Source organism: Phodopus roborovskii, unplaced genomic scaffold (assembly GCF_943737965.1).
Source record: "Phodopus roborovskii unplaced genomic scaffold, PHOROB, whole genome shotgun sequence".
Classification (NCBI taxonomy): domain Eukaryota; kingdom Metazoa; phylum Chordata; class Mammalia; order Rodentia; family Cricetidae; genus Phodopus; species Phodopus roborovskii.
Window position 1 is genome coordinate 14,027,739 of NW_026126514.1, and position 24,649 is coordinate 14,052,387.

General features: G+C 48.5%; 4 protein-coding genes across 4 annotated transcripts; all 4 read right to left on the reverse strand.

Moving 5' to 3' along the window:
* Positions 1-245: 245 nt before the first annotated feature.
* Positions 246-3,596, reverse strand: LOC127230782 (E3 ubiquitin-protein ligase RBBP6-like; the record flags this gene model as incomplete). The annotated part of the gene is made up of 1 exon (XM_051196076.1): positions 246-3,596. A coding segment is annotated over exon 1 (3,351 nt), but the record flags the coding sequence as incomplete, so codon positions are not given.
* A 3,260-nt stretch (positions 3,597-6,856) lies between these two features.
* LOC127230783 (E3 ubiquitin-protein ligase RBBP6-like) lies at positions 6,857-10,207 on the reverse strand (the record flags this gene model as incomplete). Its single annotated transcript, XM_051196077.1, has 1 exon — positions 6,857-10,207. A coding segment is annotated over exon 1 (3,351 nt), but the record flags the coding sequence as incomplete, so codon positions are not given.
* Positions 10,208-13,469: 3,262 nt separating this feature from the next.
* On the reverse strand, positions 13,470-16,820 carry LOC127230784 (E3 ubiquitin-protein ligase RBBP6-like; the record flags this gene model as incomplete). The annotated part of the gene is made up of 1 exon (XM_051196078.1): positions 13,470-16,820. A coding segment is annotated over exon 1 (3,351 nt), but the record flags the coding sequence as incomplete, so codon positions are not given.
* A 3,262-nt stretch (positions 16,821-20,082) lies between these two features.
* Positions 20,083-23,433, reverse strand: LOC127230785 (E3 ubiquitin-protein ligase RBBP6-like; the record flags this gene model as incomplete). The annotated part of the gene is made up of 1 exon (XM_051196079.1): positions 20,083-23,433. A coding segment is annotated over exon 1 (3,351 nt), but the record flags the coding sequence as incomplete, so codon positions are not given.
* Between the last annotated feature and the right edge of the window lie 1,216 nt (positions 23,434-24,649).

Genomic DNA, 24,649 nt, shown 5'->3' on the forward strand with positions numbered 1-24,649 from the left:
TCAGCTACTAGGTGAGGGCTCTGTGATGGTAGATAAACGTTAGTTGTCAATCTCATTGTCAGGGAAGGGCATTTAAGGAGCCTTTCTGCCTTTTGCTGGGGTTGTTAGTCGGGGGGTGGGGGGGGTTCATCCTTGTAGGTCTCTGGACGTTTCTCTCGAATCAGTATTCTCTTCAAACCAAACCTACGATGGCTCCCTCTTTGATGGTGTGTCTACCTCTTTCTCTTTTTATTTCGCTCGTCAAAATCTTCATCTCTATTCTTTTCCTCCGCCTTCCTCTTTCTTTTTCCTCCCTTGTGAACAAGTAGTGTGCTTTTCTCAGGCTTCTTGGCCTTTTCATCCTCACCAGCCGGCTTTTCTGGCTGGATGTCTTTGGTAGAGTCCCTTGTCACCTTCTCCTTCTTGACTGGCTCTGTCTCGAGGTGTCCCTTTACAGATTTAGAGTGGGCTCTTCTGGGAGTTCCGGTGACATCGTCATCCTTCTGAAATGATGGTGACGCTTTTGCAGAGCCGGTCTTTGCACCGTCTTCTTTGGCGTTTTTAAGTGGAGGTTCGGACCAAGGAGCTTTTCCAGGCTCCCCGTCTTCTTTGTCTTGGGGTCCTTTAGAAGGTCTTAAAACTTTTTCTTTCTTGGCTTGAGCAGAGCCATCGCTTTTCCGTTTGGTCTCATCACTCTTTCGGTTTGGCTTACCGTTTTCTCTCTTGTCTCTTTCAGATACTGATTCGCAAGTGACAGATTCTGCTCCCATGGGTTCATCCCTAACAGGGGTAGCATCCTCTCTCCTTGGGAGGAAAACGAGTGTTTCTGTCTTAGTGTCATCAGCACGAGATGACTCTCTGGATGTCCCGGAAGGCTCTAACAGCTCGTGGGCCAGGACGCTCTCACTCTCCTCCCCCTTTCTTCCTTTTCTGTGTTTCTCGGGCTTGTTTCCTTTATCGTCGCCGGCAACGTTCTCCCACTCCTGTGCTTCTGCATTATCTTTCCGATTGTGATTCTCTCTCGATGACAGCTTTTCTGGATAGCTGCCACCTAGATTTCTAGTTCTGTGACTTCGTCCAGCACGACAGTCGTCTCTGCGCCCCCCAGGGAAGGGTGGATTTCTGACAGTAGGAGGTTTAAGCCTTTCTGGAGAGAAGCCCCCTCTGTCAGCAGCGGGCCTCGGCTGTGCCCCCACAGCATATCCTTTGTAGTACTTCCGGTACCACTCTCGGTATTCCCTCTCCGGTTCTCGGTGGTAGCGTTCTTTCTCAAATGGGTCTCTCCTTTCGACACTCGGTCCGGAACAGGCTTTATTGCCATAAGGGGGTGGAACTTCTCTGCATCTATTAAAATACTGACGTTCTGTTTCTCCTTGATGTCCATTCGGCTTCCTGGGAGACTGACCCCCAAAGGCTTGAGGAGATCTTGCACGATAACGTCTATGTCTATGTGGAGGCGACCTTGACCTCGATCGGTGATCACCACGTCCGCGAGATCTGGACCGTGAACGAAAATTGCGGCTCTTGCCTCTGCCTCTCCTCGGGTATGGGGGTGATGGTGAAAGGGAGCGAGAGTGTGAGCGGCTGAAGGATCGAGAGCAAGAGCCTGACCTTGTCAAGCCAGATCTTGATTTCAAGCAAGGGTATGAACTTCTTGAATACGATGAACCACTAGAGGGCGATGTAGACCCTCCCTTTAGTTGTGGTGGCGCTCTATAGAATTCTTCCCTGGTCACAGGTGGTGCTTGCGCGGTAGGGAGGGCGTTTGAATGAGCAGTCTGAGCCCCTGACGAAACCCAAAGCGTTGATATGTTGGCGAGAGCTGCGGGAGATCCTGCAGGAGGAAACTGAGGAGAAAACTGTGCGGGAGGTACACCCGGAGGAAGAGGGAGCGCATCGGGAGGCGGCGCATACAAAGGAGGCGGTGGTACGGGTACAAAGACTGGAGTTGCCGGTAGTGACGGGTCTTGAGGGCCCTGTGATCTTTCGCTGTGGCGTCGCCCGCGGTTGATACTTCTGTAACAATTTCTTTCCCCTCTTCTAATGGGCTGTGGCGGAGAAACCGGGTAGCCGAGTTTGTTGGAACGTCCCCAACCTGGTGGACCACCACCTGGACGAGCAGTATTTATTCTTACTGGACCGGTTGTGGGGATCAGCTGTCCACCTGATGGTGACTGTCCCAGCAATGATGGAGCTCCAAGGGCAGGCACTCGGTGACCCTTCCACCCTCCCACGAGTGCAGCGCTTGCCATTGAGCAGGCTCCCTCCGAGTGTTCCCATGCGAGGGCGGCAGCTGGCGATAATTTAGTATCAGAATCCCGGACAGGGCCCTCTGACTTTTCCGAATGGACCGAGACAGTCGCTGCTGCAGTTCTATCGGGTCCTGGAGCTGGGGCAGGAGACGGATTTCCAGGCACAGGAGGAGCCAAGCAAGATGGATTTGAAGGGAACGACGACGCTACGGAGGGAGTTGGACGACGAGAGGAGGAAGACGCCCCTGGAGTCATGGAAGGATCCTGCTGTCTTGATATTGGAGACCTCATCAGAGGCTGCGGGGTCCGCTGGGCGCGTGGTCTTGGTGGTGGTAATGGGCGTGGGGGTGGCCGTACCTGTTGTCGCAGTCTTATTGGATAGCCAGTCCCGTTTTTGAAGTTCTCAATAGCCTGCCGTAAAAACTTGTTGGCCGTCAAGGCATCAGGAGAAACTTCGTTTTGCTGACACGTTGGACATGTATGGTCATCCGACTCCAGGAGTGCCGTCCGGATACACTCATCACAGTAACTGTTTCCACAGCAGGGGATGAGAGCAGCGTCAGTCATAAGGTCCTTGCAGATGAGGCACAGAAGCTCCTCTGGGATAGGATCATCGTCTGAAGATGATGACGATGACCGCTCCTCTGGCAAGAAGGGTGGCTTCTCTTTCTTCCCAATTGCATAGGCCTCTGCATCTATCTTTGGTATTGCGTATTTTCCAGTGTTCGTAAGCATCGCGCCTTTTATGCTGGGATCCTTCACTTCCATCATAAAACTTGTGGGAATTCCACTGCTCCTTTTGATCCTACGGCCAGGTTCAAAGTCCTTATCCCCGTTTGTTGGGCAATCCTTAATATAATGGCCAGGCTTGCCGCAACGAAAGCAGGTATAAGATGGAGGTGGTGGACCTACAGCTTTCTTCGTGTAGTTGACTGGGTCGTATCGATGGCCAGATTGCGCCATCATTGCTTGGATTTTATCTTCCTCGGCAGCATTGGCTTCAGCCAGATTGGCGGTCCTTGTAAGCTGGGCCAGAGAAATAGACGCAGGAGAGCCATCGATTGCTTTTGTAGTTCCCATCCCTCGTTCACTTCGACTTTTAACATAGGTCCTGCTTGTGGACTTCACACCTGCCGCAGGAATTCTTCTGACAATTACAGATGAATTTTTAGGAATGAGCGCAGTATCCTCAGGATAGTCTTCTTTCGTCTGTGCGTTGCTGATCTGCAGATCGCTATGGGTAGCTTTCAGCTTTTCTCTGCTCATAATCTTCTTCTTTAAGTCGCAGAGGGAGATATGGAGCCCATCAAAGGTGACGATGTCGTAGTGGAGTTTAGAGGAAAATTTATAGTGCACACAGGACATGGTGGCAAAGGATTCCTTGTGCTAGGCACCCTGCTGACGGCTGACGATTGCAGCAGCTCTGGGGCCCAGGGGTCTCGGCCTGAAGTGTGGGCCTGAAGGTGGCCCCGGGGCTCCGAGGTAACTCTTGTCTACAAAGACCAGGCCGGAAAGTCCAAGAATCCAGAAGTTGTTCGGTCCACGAGGCCCAGTGTTTCGCTTGATCTTCAGGAGCCGCTGGAGCCGCAAGGAACTACAAGGTTCTAATGCGGGTGAAGGCGTGCACTTGCTAGCAAGGCCAGAGCAAGCAGACAGAAAGCAACAGCTTCCTTCTTGCACCTTCTTATATATGCTCCCAGCAGAAGGCATTATGCAGATTAAGGGTGTCACCTCCCACCTCAAGACCCGGATGAGAAGCTCCAATTCCGCCATTTTGAATTAAATTGACAACCAAGAATAGGTCATCCTCTCTTACCCTCAGCTTTTTTATTTTACTTTATTTTTGGGCTTTTCGTTTTCCCTTTTTCTTCCTTCCTTCCTTCCTTCCCTTCTTCCTTCCTTCCTTCCTTCCTTCCTTCTTTCTTTCTTCCTTCCTTTCTTTCTTTGTTTCTTACTTTTTGTCTTTCTCTCACTCCCTCTAACTCTCTGTGTGTCTGTTGGTCGGTGTTTCTGTCTTTGCTTCCTTCTTTTGAGGCTGTTTTATTTTTTATTTTTTTATTGGGTTTTGCTGTATTTTTTCTTATTTTTACATATCGATCCCACACCCCTCTCCCTCCCTCCCTTTACCCATTCTATCCACCCCTCCATCAACTCCACAGAGTGGGCGATGACTTCCAGGAGTGTTCAACCAAATCTGTCAAACCATTCTAAGTAGGGACTAGGCCCACTTCCCGGCCTCTAAGCTAAGGTAGTATTGCTCCATGGAGAATGTGATACCAAAGTCATTTGGCGCACCTGGGATACATCATCCTGGTTCCATCAGGCAGGTTTTTTTTTTTTGTGCAGCCTTAACTGTCCTAGAAGTAACTTTTTACAACAGGCTGACCTTGATCACATACACCTGGTACACCTGGTTTTTTTTTTTTTTTTTTTGACTTTTAACTGTTAAATTACTCTCATTCAGCAAGTGAACCCAGGATTGCTTAACAAGTAAAAAAATAGATTATATTTACTTACCGAGGTTTACAATTACCTTATTGGTCACACAAAGACATTAACTAAATCAGTAAAGTAAAATTTGTATTTCTTACTGTGAAGGTAGCCAATAGCTACAGAACACTACTCTTGATTTAGGGTGAAAGGTTCCCAGTCAAAGCCCAGCTTGGTACCCTTGATGTGTATAGAGTGGAAGAGCAGATTCCTTAGCAGTAACCATACATGAGATATTATCAGTATCATCAATTATTTACACTATCAATATACTCTAAAGTTTCCACTTAAACACTTTCAAACACAAAGACAAAGGCACCCTATCTTGATGCTCACTCTGCCTACTCAGTTTTCAGTCTTTTTTGCAAACTTTTATTCTTCTTTGTCACTCAGAAGAAGACATAATTTGTTGTAGGCTAGGACCAGGCACATATGCAGGTTTAAGTCCTTGGTTCTCTTCTTGTAAAGACCCTGCCATCTTAGAGACCCAGTTTTTATCACCTCACCTAATCATAGTTACCTCCCGCAGGACACCATCAACTAAGTACCATATGGACCCTACACACCAAACAAAGTGCAAAGTTACAGGGTCCCTTGCGCTCTCTCTCTCTCTCTCTCTCTCTCTCTTTCTCTCTCTGTCTATCTCTGTTTTCTCTTTCTGTCTCTCTGTGTGTGTGTGTGTGTGTGTGTGTATCGCTCTGTCCATCTCCATGTCTCTACCTCTCTATCCCCCACTCCCTCTCTCTCGTTGGTCTTTCAAGACAGGATTTATCTGTGTAGTCCTCGTTTTCCTGGAACTCACTCTGTAGACCAGGCTGTTCTCAAACTCACTCTGATCTGTGTACCTCTGCCTCCCAAGTGCTGGAAAGAAAGGTGTGTGTGTGTGCCACTGCTGCCGAGCCGGTGTAAACTTTTTACATTCAAATAATTTGGTTTTCATTTTTCTTTGTGGATTGTATATTGAGTACAAGTTTTTATTGTCATCTTGGAATTGTACATTTCACTGGTTACAGTTCCATGTTAAACATTTATTTGGAAAATACAGAGTAAGTGTCTATAAAGTGTTTGATAGAATTAAATAATCTTACCATTGCTATTTGGAAAAGGAAAGAACTTTGGGGAGAATATTCTGGACAAGGAAATTTTATTCATATATTTATTTAGTTTTCTTATTTAACATATTGAGCCCAGTCTCCTCTCCCTCCCCCTCTCCCACCTTCCCGTGCCCCCCAAACCACCCTTTCATCCCATTCCAACCCCCACTCCACATGTAGTGTGATGCCTTCCAGGAGGGGCCCTCTACATCTGTCAGGTCATCTGGAGTAGGGACTAGGCCCTCCCATCCTGCCTCTAGGTTAAGGGAGTATCCCCTGTCCCTCCCCGCCCCCTCACATGGGTAACGTGCTGCCACAGTCCTTTTGTTTTGTTTTTTTTTTTATGCATATAGAGTCTTTTTTATTTAATTTTATATAACAAAGTCCAATTAAATGAAAACAAACATTTATACACAATATTTGGGAATTTGGGCGTCGTTCTTTCCCAACTACTTCCTGCTGGTAAGGGGCGCTGTCTTGGGGGATTCGAAGAAGATTCAGATATCCTAGCTGTAGGCCACAGTCCTTTTGTGCACCAGGGCATACATCCTGGTGGCACTGTCAGATGTCCCTTAGACTGCCCAGGCCTTCTCACTGAGGCCCATGTTCAGGGGTTCAGAGTCGGTCCAATGCTGGGTTCCCAGCGACCAGTGTGGGGGTCCATTAGCTCCCCCTGGTTCAGGTCAGCGGTCTCTCTGGGTTTCTGTAGCCTGGGTTTCCTTATCACTCCCCCACTCTTTGCATCTGGTTTCCAGTTCCGCTCAGTGCTTAGCTGTGGGTGTCTGCATCTGTTTCCATCAGCTACTAGGTGAGGGCTCTGTGATGGTAGATAAACGTTAGTTGTCAATCTCATTGTCAGGGAAGGGCATTTAAGGAGCCTTTCTGCCTTTTGCTGGGGTTGTTAGTCGGGGGGTGGGGGGGTTCATCCTTGTAGGTCTCTGGACGTTTCTCTCGAATCAGTATTCTCTTCAAACCAAACCTACGATGGCTCCCTCTTTGATGGTGTGTCTACCTCTTTCTCTTTTTATTTCGCTCGTCAAAATCTTCATCTCTATTCTTTTCCTCCGCCTTCCTCTTTCTTTTTCCTCCCTTGTGAACAAGTAGTGTGCTTTTCTCAGGCTTCTTGGCCTTTTCATCCTCACCAGCCGGCTTTTCTGGCTGGATGTCTTTGGTAGAGTCCCTTGTCACCTTCTCCTTCTTGACTGGCTCTGTCTCGAGGTGTCCCTTTACAGATTTAGAGTGGGCTCTTCTGGGAGTTCCGGTGACATCGTCATCCTTCTGAAATGATGGTGACGCTTTTGCAGAGCCGGTCTTTGCACCGTCTTCTTTGGCGTTTTTAAGTGGAGGTTCGGACCAAGGAGCTTTTCCAGGCTCCCCGTCTTCTTTGTCTTGGGGTCCTTTAGAAGGTCTTAAAACTTTTTCTTTCTTGGCTTGAGCAGAGCCATCGCTTTTCCGTTTGGTCTCATCACTCTTTCGGTTTGGCTTACCGTTTTCTCTCTTGTCTCTTTCAGATACTGATTCGCAAGTGACAGATTCTGCTCCCATGGGTTCATCCCTAACAGGGGTAGCATCCTCTCTCCTTGGGAGGAAAACGAGTGTTTCTGTCTTAGTGTCATCAGCACGAGATGACTCTCTGGATGTCCCGGAAGGCTCTAACAGCTCGTGGGCCAGGACGCTCTCACTCTCCTCCCCCTTTCTTCCTTTTCTGTGTTTCTCGGGCTTGTTTCCTTTATCGTCGCCGGCAACGTTCTCCCACTCCTGTGCTTCTGCATTATCTTTCCGATTGTGATTCTCTCTCGATGACAGCTTTTCTGGATAGCTGCCACCTAGATTTCTAGTTCTGTGACTTCGTCCAGCACGACAGTCGTCTCTGCGCCCCCCAGGGAAGGGTGGATTTCTGACAGTAGGAGGTTTAAGCCTTTCTGGAGAGAAGCCCCCTCTGTCAGCAGCGGGCCTCGGCTGTGCCCCCACAGCATATCCTTTGTAGTACTTCCGGTACCACTCTCGGTATTCCCTCTCCGGTTCTCGGTGGTAGCGTTCTTTCTCAAATGGGTCTCTCCTTTCGACACTCGGTCCGGAACAGGCTTTATTGCCATAAGGGGGTGGAACTTCTCTGCATCTATTAAAATACTGACGTTCTGTTTCTCCTTGATGTCCATTCGGCTTCCTGGGAGACTGACCCCCAAAGGCTTGAGGAGATCTTGCACGATAACGTCTATGTCTATGTGGAGGCGACCTTGACCTCGATCGGTGATCACCACGTCCGCGAGATCTGGACCGTGAACGAAAATTGCGGCTCTTGCCTCTGCCTCTCCTCGGGTATGGGGGTGATGGTGAAAGGGAGCGAGAGTGTGAGCGGCTGAAGGATCGAGAGCAAGAGCCTGACCTTGTCAAGCCAGATCTTGATTTCAAGCAAGGGTATGAACTTCTTGAATACGATGAACCACTAGAGGGCGATGTAGACCCTCCCTTTAGTTGTGGTGGCGCTCTATAGAATTCTTCCCTGGTCACAGGTGGTGCTTGCGCGGTAGGGAGGGCGTTTGAATGAGCAGTCTGAGCCCCTGACGAAACCCAAAGCGTTGATATGTTGGCGAGAGCTGCGGGAGATCCTGCAGGAGGAAACTGAGGAGAAAACTGTGCGGGAGGTACACCCGGAGGAAGAGGGAGCGCATCGGGAGGCGGCGCATACAAAGGAGGCGGTGGTACGGGTACAAAGACTGGAGTTGCCGGTAGTGACGGGTCTTGAGGGCCCTGTGATCTTTCGCTGTGGCGTCGCCCGCGGTTGATACTTCTGTAACAATTTCTTTCCCCTCTTCTAATGGGCTGTGGCGGAGAAACCGGGTAGCCGAGTTTGTTGGAACGTCCCCAACCTGGTGGACCACCACCTGGACGAGCAGTATTTATTCTTACTGGACCGGTTGTGGGGATCAGCTGTCCACCTGATGGTGACTGTCCCAGCAATGATGGAGCTCCAAGGGCAGGCACTCGGTGACCCTTCCACCCTCCCACGAGTGCAGCGCTTGCCATTGAGCAGGCTCCCTCCGAGTGTTCCCATGCGAGGGCGGCAGCTGGCGATAATTTAGTATCAGAATCCCGGACAGGGCCCTCTGACTTTTCCGAATGGACCGAGACAGTCGCTGCTGCAGTTCTATCGGGTCCTGGAGCTGGGGCAGGAGACGGATTTCCAGGCACAGGAGGAGCCAAGCAAGATGGATTTGAAGGGAACGACGACGCTACGGAGGGAGTTGGACGACGAGAGGAGGAAGACGCCCCTGGAGTCATGGAAGGATCCTGCTGTCTTGATATTGGAGACCTCATCAGAGGCTGCGGGGTCCGCTGGGCGCGTGGTCTTGGTGGTGGTAATGGGCGTGGGGGTGGCCGTACCTGTTGTCGCAGTCTTATTGGATAGCCAGTCCCGTTTTTGAAGTTCTCAATAGCCTGCCGTAAAAACTTGTTGGCCGTCAAGGCATCAGGAGAAACTTCGTTTTGCTGACACGTTGGACATGTATGGTCATCCGACTCCAGGAGTGCCGTCCGGATACACTCATCACAGTAACTGTTTCCACAGCAGGGGATGAGAGCAGCGTCAGTCATAAGGTCCTTGCAGATGAGGCACAGAAGCTCCTCTGGGATAGGATCATCGTCTGAAGATGATGACGATGACCGCTCCTCTGGCAAGAAGGGTGGCTTCTCTTTCTTCCCAATTGCATAGGCCTCTGCATCTATCTTTGGTATTGCGTATTTTCCAGTGTTCGTAAGCATCGCGCCTTTTATGCTGGGATCCTTCACTTCCATCATAAAACTTGTGGGAATTCCACTGCTCCTTTTGATCCTACGGCCAGGTTCAAAGTCCTTATCCCCGTTTGTTGGGCAATCCTTAATATAATGGCCAGGCTTGCCGCAACGAAAGCAGGTATAAGATGGAGGTGGTGGACCTACAGCTTTCTTCGTGTAGTTGACTGGGTCGTATCGATGGCCAGATTGCGCCATCATTGCTTGGATTTTATCTTCCTCGGCAGCATTGGCTTCAGCCAGATTGGCGGTCCTTGTAAGCTGGGCCAGAGAAATAGACGCAGGAGAGCCATCGATTGCTTTTGTAGTTCCCATCCCTCGTTCACTTCGACTTTTAACATAGGTCCTGCTTGTGGACTTCACACCTGCCGCAGGAATTCTTCTGACAATTACAGATGAATTTTTAGGAATGAGCGCAGTATCCTCAGGATAGTCTTCTTTCGTCTGTGCGTTGCTGATCTGCAGATCGCTATGGGTAGCTTTCAGCTTTTCTCTGCTCATAATCTTCTTCTTTAAGTCGCAGAGGGAGATATGGAGCCCATCAAAGGTGACGATGTCGTAGTGGAGTTTAGAGGAAAATTTATAGTGCACACAGGACATGGTGGCAAAGGATTCCTTGTGCTAGGCACCCTGCTGACGGCTGACGATTGCAGCAGCTCTGGGGCCCAGGGGTCTCGGCCTGAAGTGTGGGCCTGAAGGTGGCCCCGGGGCTCCGAGGTAACTCTTGTCTACAAAGACCAGGCCGGAAAGTCCAAGAATCCAGAAGTTGTTCGGTCCACGAGGCCCAGTGTTTCGCTTGATCTTCAGGAGCCGCTGGAGCCGCAAGGAACTACAAGGTTCTAATGCGGGTGAAGGCGTGCACTTGCTAGCAAGGCCAGAGCAAGCAGACAGAAAGCAACAGCTTCCTTCTTGCACCTTCTTATATATGCTCCCAGCAGAAGGCATTATGCAGATTAAGGGTGTCACCTCCCACCTCAAGACCCGGATGAGAAGCTCCAATTCCGCCATTTTGAATTAAATTGACAACCAAGAATAGGTCATCCTCTCTTACCCTCAGCTTTTTTATTTTACTTTATTTTTGGGCTTTTCGTTTTCCCTTTTTCTTCCTTCCTTCCTTCCTTCCCTTCTTCCTTCCTTCCTTCCTTCCTTTCTTTCTTTCTTTCTTCCTTTCTTTCTTTGTTTCTTACTTTTTGTCTTTCTCTCACTCCCTCTAACTCTCTGTGTGTCTGTTGGTCGGTGTTTCTGTCTTTGCTTCCTTCTTTTGAGGCTGTTTTATTTTTTATTTTTTTATTGGGTTTTGCTGTATTTTTTCTTATTTTTACATATCGATCCCACACCCCTCTCCCTCCCTCCCTTTACCCATTCTATCCACCCCTCCATCAACTCCACAGAGTGGGCGATGACTTCCAGGAGTGTTCAACCAAATCTGTCAAACCATTCTAAGTAGGGACTAGGCCCACTTCCCGGCCTCTAAGCTAAGGTAGTATTGCTCCATGGAGAATGTGATACCAAAGTCATTTGGCGCACCTGGGATACATCATCCTGGTTCCATCAGGCAGTTTTTTTTTTTTTTTGTGCAGCCTTAACTGTCCTAGAAGTAACTTTTTACAACAGGCTGACCTTGATCACATACACCTGGTACACCTGGTTTTTTTTTTTTTTTTTTTTTTTGACTTTTAACTGTTAAATTACTCTCATTCAGCAAGTGAACCCAGGATTGCTTAACAAGTAAAAAAATAGATTATATTTACTTACCGAGGTTTACAATTACCTTATTGGTCACACAAAGACATTAACTAAATCAGTAAAGTAAAATTTGTATTTCTTACTGTGAAGGTAGCCAATAGCTACAGAACACTACTCTTGATTTAGGGTGAAAGGTTCCCAGTCAAAGCCCAGCTTGGTACCCTTGATGTGTATAGAGTGGAAGAGCAGATTCCTTAGCAGTAACCATACATGAGATATTATCAGTATCATCAATTATTTACACTATCAATATACTCTAAAGTTTCCACTTAAACACTTTCAAACACAAAGACAAAGGCACCCTATCTTGATGCTCACTCTGCCTACTCAGTTTTCAGTCTTTTTTGCAAACTTTTATTCTTCTTTGTCACTCAGAAGAAGACATAATTTGTTGTAGGCTAGGACCAGGCACATATGCAGGTTTAAGTCCTTGGTTCTCTTCTTGTAAAGACCCTGCCATCTTAGAGACCCAGTTTTTATCACCTCACCTAATCATAGTTACCTCCCGCAGGACACCATCAACTAAGTACCATATGGACCCTACACACCAAACAAAGTGCAAAGTTACAGGGTCCCTTGCTCTCTCTCTCTCTCTCTCTCTCTCTCTCTTTCTCTCTCTGTCTATCTCTGTTTTCTCTTTCTGTCTCTCTGTGTGTGTGTGTGTGTGTGTGTATCGCTCTGTCCATCTCCATGTCTCTACCTCTCTATCCCCCACTCCCTCTCTCTCGTTGGTCTTTCAAGACAGGATTTATCTGTGTAGTCCTCGTTTTCCTGGAACTCACTCTGTAGACCAGGCTGTTCTCAAACTCACTCTGATCTGTGTACCTCTGCCTCCCAAGTGCTGGAAAGAAAGGTGTGTGTGTGTGCCACTGCTGCCGAGCCGGTGTAAACTTTTTACATTCAAATAATTTGGTTTTCATTTTTCTTTGTGGATTGTATATTGAGTACAAGTTTTTATTGTCATCTTGGAATTGTACATTTCACTGGTTACAGTTCCATGTTAAACATTTATTTGGAAAATACAGAGTAAGTGTCTATAAAGTGTTTGATAGAATTAAATAATCTTACCATTGCTATTTGGAAAAGGAAAGAACTTTGGGGAGAATATTCTGGACAAGGAAATTTTATTCATATATTTATTTAGTTTTCTTATTTAACATATTGAGCCCAGTCTCCTCTCCCTCCCCCTCTCCCACCTTCCCGTGCCCCCCAAACCACCCTTTCATCCCATTCCAACCCCCACTCCACATGTAGTGTGATGCCTTCCAGGAGGGGCCCTCTACATCTGTCAGGTCATCTGGAGTAGGGACTAGGCCCTCCCATCCTGCCTCTAGGTTAAGGGGAGTATCCCCTGTCCCTCCCCGCCCCCTCACATGGGTAACGTGCTGCCACAGTCCTTTTGTTTTGTTTTTTTTTTTATGCATATAGAGTCTTTTTTATTTAATTTTATATAACAAAGTCCAATTAAATGAAAACAAACATTTATACACAATATTTGGGAATTTGGGCGTCGTTCTTTCCCAACTACTTCCTGCTGGTAAGGGGCGCTGTCTTGGGGGATTCGAAGAAGATTCAGATATCCTAGCTGTAGGCCACAGTCCTTTTGTGCACCAGGGCATACATCCTGGTGGCACTGTCAGATGTCCCTTAGACTGCCCAGGCCTTCTCACTGAGGCCCATGTTCAGGGGTTCAGAGTCGGTCCAATGCTGGGTTCCCAGCGACCAGTGTGGGGGTCCATTAGCTCCCCCTGGTTCAGGTCAGCGGTCTCTCTGGGTTTCTGTAGCCTGGGTTTCCTTATCACTCCCCCACTCTTTGCATCTGGTTTCCAGTTCCGCTCAGTGCTTAGCTGTGGGTGTCTGCATCTGTTTCCATCAGCTACTAGGTGAGGGCTCTGTGATGGTAGATAAACGTTAGTTGTCAATCTCATTGTCAGGGAAGGGCATTTAAGGAGCCTTTCTGCCTTTTGCTGGGGTTGTTAGTCGGGGGGTGGGGGGGTTCATCCTTGTAGGTCTCTGGACGTTTCTCTCGAATCAGTATTCTCTTCAAACCAAACCTACGATGGCTCCCTCTTTGATGGTGTGTCTACCTCTTTCTCTTTTTATTTCGCTCGTCAAAATCTTCATCTCTATTCTTTTCCTCCGCCTTCCTCTTTCTTTTTCCTCCCTTGTGAACAAGTAGTGTGCTTTTCTCAGGCTTCTTGGCCTTTTCATCCTCACCAGCCGGCTTTTCTGGCTGGATGTCTTTGGTAGAGTCCCTTGTCACCTTCTCCTTCTTGACTGGCTCTGTCTCGAGGTGTCCCTTTACAGATTTAGAGTGGGCTCTTCTGGGAGTTCCGGTGACATCGTCATCCTTCTGAAATGATGGTGACGCTTTTGCAGAGCCGGTCTTTGCACCGTCTTCTTTGGCGTTTTTAAGTGGAGGTTCGGACCAAGGAGCTTTTCCAGGCTCCCCGTCTTCTTTGTCTTGGGGTCCTTTAGAAGGTCTTAAAACTTTTTCTTTCTTGGCTTGAGCAGAGCCATCGCTTTTCCGTTTGGTCTCATCACTCTTTCGGTTTGGCTTACCGTTTTCTCTCTTGTCTCTTTCAGATACTGATTCGCAAGTGACAGATTCTGCTCCCATGGGTTCATCCCTAACAGGGGTAGCATCCTCTCTCCTTGGGAGGAAAACGAGTGTTTCTGTCTTAGTGTCATCAGCACGAGATGACTCTCTGGATGTCCCGGAAGGCTCTAACAGCTCGTGGGCCAGGACGCTCTCACTCTCCTCCCCCTTTCTTCCTTTTCTGTGTTTCTCGGGCTTGTTTCCTTTATCGTCGCCGGCAACGTTCTCCCACTCCTGTGCTTCTGCATTATCTTTCCGATTGTGATTCTCTCTCGATGACAGCTTTTCTGGATAGCTGCCACCTAGATTTCTAGTTCTGTGACTTCGTCCAGCACGACAGTCGTCTCTGCGCCCCCCAGGGAAGGGTGGATTTCTGACAGTAGGAGGTTTAAGCCTTTCTGGAGAGAAGCCCCCTCTGTCAGCAGCGGGCCTCGGCTGTGCCCCCACAGCATATCCTTTGTAGTACTTCCGGTACCACTCTCGGTATTCCCTCTCCGGTTCTCGGTGGTAGCGTTCTTTCTCAAATGGGTCTCTCCTTTCGACACTCGGTCCGGAACAGGCTTTATTGCCATAAGGGGGTGGAACTTCTCTGCATCTATTAAAATACTGACGTTCTGTTTCTCCTTGATGTCCATTCGGCTTCCTGGGAGACTGACCCCCAAAGGCTTGAGGAGATCTTGCACGATAACGTCTATGTCTATGTGGAGGCGACCTTGACCTCGATCGGTGATCACCACGTCCGCGAGATCTGGACCGTGAACGAAAATTGCGGCTCTTGCCTCTGCCTCTCCTCGGGTATGGGGGTGATGGTGAAAGGGAGCGAGAGTGTGAGCGGCTGAAGGATCGAGAGCAAGAGCCTGACCTTGTCAAGCCAGATCTTGATTTCAAGCAAGGGTATGAACTTCTTGAATACGATGAACCACTAGAGGGCGATGTAGACCCTCCCTTTAGTTGTGGTGGCGCTCTATAGAATTCTTCCCTGGTCACAGGTGGTGCTTGCGCGGTAGGGAGGGCGTTTGAATGAGCAGTCTGAGCCCCTGACGAAACCCAAAGCGTTGATATGTTGGCGAGAGCTGCGGGAGATCCTGCAGGAGGAAACTGAGGAGAAAACTGTGCGGGAGGTACACCCGGAGGAAGAGGGAGCGCATCGGGAGGCGGCGCATACAAAGGAGGCGGTGGTACGGGTACAAAGACTGGAGTTGCCGGTAGTGACGGGTCTTGAGGGCCCTGTGATCTTTCGCTGTGGCGTCGCCCGCGGTTGATACTTCTGTAACAATTTCTTTCCCCTCTTCTAATGGGCTGTGGCGGAGAAACCGGGTAGCCGAGTTTGTTGGAACGTCCCCAACCTGGTGGACCACCACCTGGACGAGCAGTATTTATTCTTACTGGACCGGTTGTGGGGATCAGCTGTCCACCTGATGGTGACTGTCCCAGCAATGATGGAGCTCCAAGGGCAGGCACTCGGTGACCCTTCCACCCTCCCACGAGTGCAGCGCTTGCCATTGAGCAGGCTCCCTCCGAGTGTTCCCATGCGAGGGCGGCAGCTGGCGATAATTTAGTATCAGAATCCCGGACAGGGCCCTCTGACTTTTCCGAATGGACCGAGACAGTCGCTGCTGCAGTTCTATCGGGTCCTGGAGCTGGGGCAGGAGACGGATTTCCAGGCACAGGAGGAGCCAAGCAAGATGGATTTGAAGGGAACGACGACGCTACGGAGGGAGTTGGACGACGAGAGGAGGAAGACGCCCCTGGAGTCATGGAAGGATCCTGCTGTCTTGATATTGGAGACCTCATCAGAGGCTGCGGGGTCCGCTGGGCGCGTGGTCTTGGTGGTGGTAATGGGCGTGGGGGTGGCCGTACCTGTTGTCGCAGTCTTATTGGATAGCCAGTCCCGTTTTTGAAGTTCTCAATAGCCTGCCGTAAAAACTTGTTGGCCGTCAAGGCATCAGGAGAAACTTCGTTTTGCTGACACGTTGGACATGTATGGTCATCCGACTCCAGGAGTGCCGTCCGGATACACTCATCACAGTAACTGTTTCCACAGCAGGGGATGAGAGCAGCGTCAGTCATAAGGTCCTTGCAGATGAGGCACAGAAGCTCCTCTGGGATAGGATCATCGTCTGAAGATGATGACGATGACCGCTCCTCTGGCAAGAAGGGTGGCTTCTCTTTCTTCCCAATTGCATAGGCCTCTGCATCTATCTTTGGTATTGCGTATTTTCCAGTGTTCGTAAGCATCGCGCCTTTTATGCTGGGATCCTTCACTTCCATCATAAAACTTGTGGGAATTCCACTGCTCCTTTTGATCCTACGGCCAGGTTCAAAGTCCTTATCCCCGTTTGTTGGGCAATCCTTAATATAATGGCCAGGCTTGCCGCAACGAAAGCAGGTATAAGATGGAGGTGGTGGACCTACAGCTTTCTTCGTGTAGTTGACTGGGTCGTATCGATGGCCAGATTGCGCCATCATTGCTTGGATTTTATCTTCCTCGGCAGCATTGGCTTCAGCCAGATTGGCGGTCCTTGTAAGCTGGGCCAGAGAAATAGACGCAGGAGAGCCATCGATTGCTTTTGTAGTTCCCATCCCTCGTTCACTTCGACTTTTAACATAGGTCCTGCTTGTGGACTTCACACCTGCCGCAGGAATTCTTCTGACAATTACAGATGAATTTTTAGGAATGAGCGCAGTATCCTCAGGATAGTCTTCTTTCGTCTGTGCGTTGCTGATCTGCAGATCGCTATGGGTAGCTTTCAGCTTTTCTCTGCTCATAATCTTCTTCTTTAAGTCGCAGAGGGAGATATGGAGCCCATCAAAGGTGACGATGTCGTAGTGGAGTTTAGAGGAAAATTTATAGTGCACACAGGACATGGTGGCAAAGGATTCCTTGTGCTAGGCACCCTGCTGACGGCTGACGATTGCAGCAGCTCTGGGGCCCAGGGGTCTCGGCCTGAAGTGTGGGCCTGAAGGTGGCCCCGGGGCTCCGAGGTAACTCTTGTCTACAAAGACCAGGCCGGAAAGTCCAAGAATCCAGAAGTTGTTCGGTCCACGAGGCCCAGTGTTTCGCTTGATCTTCAGGAGCCGCTGGAGCCGCAAGGAACTACAAGGTTCTAATGCGGGTGAAGGCGTGCACTTGCTAGCAAGGCCAGAGCAAGCAGACAGAAAGCAACAGCTTCCTTCTTGCACCTTCTTATATATGCTCCCAGCAGAAGGCATTATGCAGATTAAGGGTGTCACCTCCCACCTCAAGACCCGGATGAGAAGCTCCAATTCCGCCATTTTGAATTAAATTGACAACCAAGAATAGGTCATCCTCTCTTACCCTCAGCTTTTTTATTTTACTTTATTTTTGGGCTTTTCGTTTTCCCTTTTTCTTCCTTCCTTCCTTCCTTCCCTTCTTCCTTCCTTCCTTCCTTTCTTTCTTTCTTTCTTTCCTTCCTTTCTTTCTTTGTTTCTTACTTTTTGTCTTTCTCTCACTCCCTCTAACTCTCTGTGTGTCTGTTGGTCGGTGTTTCTGTCTTTGCTTCCTTCTTTTGAGGCTGTTTTATTTTTTATTTTTTTATTGGGTTTTGCTGTATTTTTTCTTATTTTTACATATCGATCCCACACCCCTCTCCCTCCCTCCCTTTACCCATTCTATCCACCCCTCCATCAACTCCACAGAGTGGGCGATGACTTCCAGGAGTGTTCAACCAAATCTGTCAAACCATTCTAAGTAGGGACTAGGCCCACTTCCCGGCCTCTAAGCTAAGGTAGTATTGCTCCATGGAGAATGTGATACCAAAGTCATTTGGCGCACCTGGGATACATCATCCTGGTTCCATCAGGCAGGTTTTTTTTTTTTGTGCAGCCTTAACTGTCCTAGAAGTAACTTTTTACAACAGGCTGACCTTGATCACATACACCTGGTACACCTGGTTTTTTTTTTTTTTTTTTTTGACTTTTAACTGTTAAATTACTCTCATTCAGCAAGTGAACCCAGGATTGCTTAACAAGTAAAAAAATAGATTATATTTACTTACCGAGGTTTACAATTACCTTATTGGTCACACAAAGACATTAACTAAATCAGTAAAGTAAAATTTGTATTTCTTACTGTGAAGGTAGCCAATAGCTACAGAACACTACTCTTGATTTAGGGTGAAAGGTTCCCAGTCAAAGCCCAGCTTGGTACCCTTGATGTGTATAGAGTGGAAGAGCAGATTCCTTAGCAGTAACCATACATGAGATATTATCAGTATCATCAATTATTTACACTATCAATATACTCTAAAGTTTCCACTTAAACACTTTCAAACACAAAGACAAAGGCACCCTATCTTGATGCTCACTCTGCCTACTCAGTTTTCAGTCTTTTTTGCAAACTTTTATTCTTCTTTGTCACTCAGAAGAAGACATAATTTGTTGTAGGCTAGGACCAGGCACATATGCAGGTTTAAGTCCTTGGTTCTCTTCTTGTAAAGACCCTGCCATCTTAGAGACCCAGTTTTTATCACCTCACCTAATCATAGTTACCTCCCGCAGGACACCATCAACTAAGTACCATATGGACCCTACACACCAAACAAAGTGCAAAGTTACAGGGTCCCTTGCGCTCTCTCTCTCTCTCTCTCTCTCTCTCTTTCTCTCTCTGTCTATCTCTGTTTTCTCTTTCTGTCTCTCTGTGTGTGTGTGTGTGTGTGTGTGTATCGCTCTGTCCATCTCCATGTCTCTACCTCTCTATCCCCCACTCCCTCTCTCTCGTTGGTCTTTCAAGACAGGATTTATCTGTGTAGTCCTCGTTTTCCTGGAACTCACTCTGTAGACCAGGCTGTTCTCAAACTCACTCTGATCTGTGTACCTCTGCCTCCCAAGTGCTGGAAAGAAAGGTGTGTGTGTGTGCCACTGCTGCCGAGCCGGTGTAAACTTTTTACATTCAAATAATTTGGTTTTCATTTTTCTTTGTGGATTGTATATTGAGTACAAGTTTTTATTGTCATCTTGGAATTGTACATTTCACTGGTTACAGTTCCATGTTAAACATTTATTTGGAAAATACAGAGTAAGTGTCTATAAAGTGTTTGATAGAATTAAATAATCTTACCATTGCTATTTGGAAAAGGAAAGAACTTTGGGGAGAATATTCTGGACAAGGAAATTTTATTCATATATTTATTTAGTTTTCTTATTTAACATATTGAGCCCAGTCTCCTCTCCCTCCCCCCTCTCCCACCTTCCCGTGCCCCCCAAACCACCCTTTCATCCCATTCCAACCCCCACTCCACATGTAGTGTGATGCCTTCCAGGAGGGGCCCTCTACATCTGTCAGGTCATCTGGAGTAGGGACTAGGCCCTCCCATCCTGCCTCTAGGTTAAGGGAGTATCCCCTGTCCCTCCCCGCCCCCTCACATGGGTAACGTGCTGCCACAGTCCTTTTGTTTTGTTTTTTTTTTTTTATGCATATAGAGTCTTTTTTATTTAATTTTATATAACAAAGTCCAATTAAATGAAAACAAACATTTATACACAATATTTGGGAATTTGGGCGTCGTTCTTTCCCAACTACTTCCTGCTGGTAAGGGGCGCTGTCTTGGGGGATTCGAAGAAGATTCAGATATCCTAGCTGTAGGCCACAGTCCTTTTGTGCACCAGGGCATACATCCTGGTGGCACTGTCAGATGTCCCTTAGACTGCCCAGGCCTTCTCACTGAGGCCCATGTTCAGGGGTTCAGAGTCGGTCCAATGCTGGGTTCCCAGCGACCAGTGTGGGGGTCCATTAGCTCCCCCTGGTTCAGGTCAGCGGTCTCTCTGGGTTTCTGTAGCCTGGGTTTCCTTATCACTCCCCCACTCTTTGCATCTGGTTTCCAGTTCCGCTCAGTGCTTAGCTGTGGGTGTCTGCATCTGTTTCCATCAGCTACTAGGTGAGGGCTCTGTGATGGTAGATAAACGTTAGTTGTCAATCTCATTGTCAGGGAAGGGCATTTAAGGAGCCTTTCTGCCTTTTGCTGGGGTTGTTAGTCGGGGGGTGGGGGGGTTCATCCTTGTAGGTCTCTGGACGTTTCTCTCGAATCAGTATTCTCTTCAAACCAAACCTACGATGGCTCCCTCTTTGATGGTGTGTCTACCTCTTTCTCTTTTTATTTCGCTCGTCAAAATCTTCATCTCTATTCTTTTCCTCCGCCTTCCTCTTTCTTTTTCCTCCCTTGTGAACAAGTAGTGTGCTTTTCTCAGGCTTCTTGGCCTTTTCATCCTCACCAGCCGGCTTTTCTGGCTGGATGTCTTTGGTAGAGTCCCTTGTCACCTTCTCCTTCTTGACTGGCTCTGTCTCGAGGTGTCCCTTTACAGATTTAGAGTGGGCTCTTCTGGGAGTTCCGGTGACATCGTCATCCTTCTGAAATGATGGTGACGCTTTTGCAGAGCCGGTCTTTGCACCGTCTTCTTTGGCGTTTTTAAGTGGAGGTTCGGACCAAGGAGCTTTTCCAGGCTCCCCGTCTTCTTTGTCTTGGGGTCCTTTAGAAGGTCTTAAAACTTTTTCTTTCTTGGCTTGAGCAGAGCCATCGCTTTTCCGTTTGGTCTCATCACTCTTTCGGTTTGGCTTACCGTTTTCTCTCTTGTCTCTTTCAGATACTGATTCGCAAGTGACAGATTCTGCTCCCATGGGTTCATCCCTAACAGGGGTAGCATCCTCTCTCCTTGGGAGGAAAACGAGTGTTTCTGTCTTAGTGTCATCAGCACGAGATGACTCTCTGGATGTCCCGGAAGGCTCTAACAGCTCGTGGGCCAGGACGCTCTCACTCTCCTCCCCCTTTCTTCCTTTTCTGTGTTTCTCGGGCTTGTTTCCTTTATCGTCGCCGGCAACGTTCTCCCACTCCTGTGCTTCTGCATTATCTTTCCGATTGTGATTCTCTCTCGATGACAGCTTTTCTGGATAGCTGCCACCTAGATTTCTAGTTCTGTGACTTCGTCCAGCACGACAGTCGTCTCTGCGCCCCCCAGGGAAGGGTGGATTTCTGACAGTAGGAGGTTTAAGCCTTTCTGGAGAGAAGCCCCCTCTGTCAGCAGCGGGCCTCGGCTGTGCCCCCACAGCATATCCTTTGTAGTACTTCCGGTACCACTCTCGGTATTCCCTCTCCGGTTCTCGGTGGTAGCGTTCTTTCTCAAATGGGTCTCTCCTTTCGACACTCGGTCCGGAACAGGCTTTATTGCCATAAGGGGGTGGAACTTCTCTGCATCTATTAAAATACTGACGTTCTGTTTCTCCTTGATGTCCATTCGGCTTCCTGGGAGACTGACCCCCAAAGGCTTGAGGAGATCTTGCACGATAACGTCTATGTCTATGTGGAGGCGACCTTGACCTCGATCGGTGATCACCACGTCCGCGAGATCTGGACCGTGAACGAAAATTGCGGCTCTTGCCTCTGCCTCTCCTCGGGTATGGGGGTGATGGTGAAAGGGAGCGAGAGTGTGAGCGGCTGAAGGATCGAGAGCAAGAGCCTGACCTTGTCAAGCCAGATCTTGATTTCAAGCAAGGGTATGAACTTCTTGAATACGATGAACCACTAGAGGGCGATGTAGACCCTCCCTTTAGTTGTGGTGGCGCTCTATAGAATTCTTCCCTGGTCACAGGTGGTGCTTGCGCGGTAGGGAGGGCGTTTGAATGAGCAGTCTGAGCCCCTGACGAAACCCAAAGCGTTGATATGTTGGCGAGAGCTGCGGGAGATCCTGCAGGAGGAAACTGAGGAGAAAACTGTGCGGGAGGTACACCCGGAGGAAGAGGGAGCGCATCGGGAGGCGGCGCATACAAAGGAGGCGGTGGTACGGGTACAAAGACTGGAGTTGCCGGTAGTGACGGGTCTTGAGGGCCCTGTGATCTTTCGCTGTGGCGTCGCCCGCGGTTGATACTTCTGTAACAATTTCTTTCCCCTCTTCTAATGGGCTGTGGCGGAGAAACCGGGTAGCCGAGTTTGTTGGAACGTCCCCAACCTGGTGGACCACCACCTGGACGAGCAGTATTTATTCTTACTGGACCGGTTGTGGGGATCAGCTGTCCACCTGATGGTGACTGTCCCAGCAATGATGGAGCTCCAAGGGCAGGCACTCGGTGACCCTTCCACCCTCCCACGAGTGCAGCGCTTGCCATTGAGCAGGCTCCCTCCGAGTGTTCCCATGCGAGGGCGGCAGCTGGCGATAATTTAGTATCAGAATCCCGGACAGGGCCCTCTGACTTTTCCGAATGGACCGAGACAGTCGCTGCTGCAGTTCTATCGGGTCCTGGAGCTGGGGCAGGAGACGGATTTCCAGGCACAGGAGGAGCCAAGCAAGATGGATTTGAAGGGAACGACGACGCTACGGAGGGAGTTGGACGACGAGAGGAGGAAGACGCCCCTGGAGTCATGGAAGGATCCTGCTGTCTTGATATTGGAGACCTCATCAGAGGCTGCGGGGTCCGCTGGGCGCGTGGTCTTGGTGGTGGTAATGGGCGTGGGGGTGGCCGTACCTGTTGTCGCAGTCTTATTGGATAGCCAGTCCCGTTTTTGAAGTTCTCAATAGCCTGCCGTAAAAACTTGTTGGCCGTCAAGGCATCAGGAGAAACTTCGTTTTGCTGACACGTTGGACATGTATGGTCATCCGACTCCAGGAGTGCCGTCCGGATACACTCATCACAGTAACTGTTTCCACAGCAGGGGATGAGAGCAGCGTCAGTCATAAGGTCCTTGCAGATGAGGCACAGAAGCTCCTCTGGGATAGGATCATCGTCTGAAGATGATGACGATGACCGCTCCTCTGGCAAGAAGGGTGGCTTCTCTTTCTTCCCAATTGCATAGGCCTCTGCATCTATCTTTGGTATTGCGTATTTTCCAGTGTTCGTAAGCATCGCGCCTTTTATGCTGGGATCCTTCACTTCCATCATAAAACTTGTGGGAATTCCACTGCTCCTTTTGATCCTACGGCCAGGTTCAAAGTCCTTATCCCCGTTTGTTGGGCAATCCTTAATATAATGGCCAGGCTTGCCGCAACGAAAGCAGGTATAAGATGGAGGTGGTGGACCTACAGCTTTCTTCGTGTAGTTGACTGGGTCGTATCGATGGCCAGATTGCGCCATCATTGCTTGGATTTTATCTTCCTCGGCAGCATTGGCTTCAGCCAGATTGGCGGTCCTTGTAAGCTGGGCCAGAGAAATAGACGCAGGAGAGCCATCGATTGCTTTTGTAGTTCCCATCCCTCGTTCACTTCGACTTTTAACATAGGTCCTGCTTGTGGACTTCACACCTGCCGCAGGAATTCTTCTGACAATTACAGATGAATTTTTAGGAATGAGCGCAGTATCCTCAGGATAGTCTTCTTTCGTCTGTGCGTTGCTGATCTGCAGATCGCTATGGGTAGCTTTCAGCTTTTCTCTGCTCATAATCTTCTTCTTTAAGTCGCAGAGGGAGATATGGAGCCCATCAAAGGTGACGATGTCGTAGTGGAGTTTAGAGGAAAATTTATAGTGCACACAGGACATGGTGGCAAAGGATTCCTTGTGCTAGGCACCCTGCTGACGGCTGACGATTGCAGCAGCTCTGGGGCCCAGGGGTCTCGGCCTGAAGTGTGGGCCTGAAGGTGGCCCCGGGGCTCCGAGGTAACTCTTGTCTACAAAGACCAGGCCGGAAAGTCCAAGAATCCAGAAGTTGTTCGGTCCACGAGGCCCAGTGTTTCGCTTGATCTTCAGGAGCCGCTGGAGCCGCAAGGAACTACAAGGTTCTAATGCGGGTGAAGGCGTGCACTTGCTAGCAAGGCCAGAGCAAGCAGACAGAAAGCAACAGCTTCCTTCTTGCACCTTCTTATATATGCTCCCAGCAGAAGGCATTATGCAGATTAAGGGTGTCACCTCCCACCTCAAGACCCGGATGAGAAGCTCCAATTCCGCCATTTTGAATTAAATTGACAACCAAGAATAGGTCATCCTCTCTTACCCTCAGCTTTTTTATTTTACTTTATTTTTGGGCTTTTCGTTTTCTCCCTTTTTCTTCCTTCCTTCCTTCCTTCCCTTCTTCCTTCCTTCCTTCCTTTCTTTCTTTCTTTCTTCCTTTCTTTCTTTGTTTCTTACTTTTTGTCTTTCTCTCACTCCCTCTAACTCTCTGTGTGTCTGTTGGTCGGTGTTTCTGTCTTTGCTTCCTTCTTTTGAGGCTGTTTTATTTTTTATTTTTTTATTGGGTTTTGCTGTATTTTTTTCTTATTTTTACATATCGATCCCACACCCCTCTCCCTCCCTCCCTTTACCCATTCTATCCACCCCTCCATCAACTCCACAGAGTGGGCGATGACTTCCAGGAGTGTTCAACCAAATCTGTCAAACCATTCTAAGTAGGGACTAGGCCCACTTCCCGGCCTCTAAGCTAAGGTAGTATTGCTCCATGGAGAATGTGATACCAAAGTCATTTGGCGCACCTGGGATACATCATCCTGGTTCCATCAGGCAGGTTTTTTTTTTTTTGTGCAGCCTTAACTGTCCTAGAAGTAACTTTTTACAACAGGCTGACCTTGATCACATACACCTGGTACACCTGGTTTTTTTTTTTTTTTTTTTTTTTTGACTTTTAACTGTTAAATTACTCTCATTCAGCAAGTGAACCCAGGATTGCTTAACAAGTAAAAAAATAGATTATATTTACTTACCGAGGTTTACAATTACCTTATTGGTCACACAAAGACATTAACTAAATCAGTAAAGTAAAATT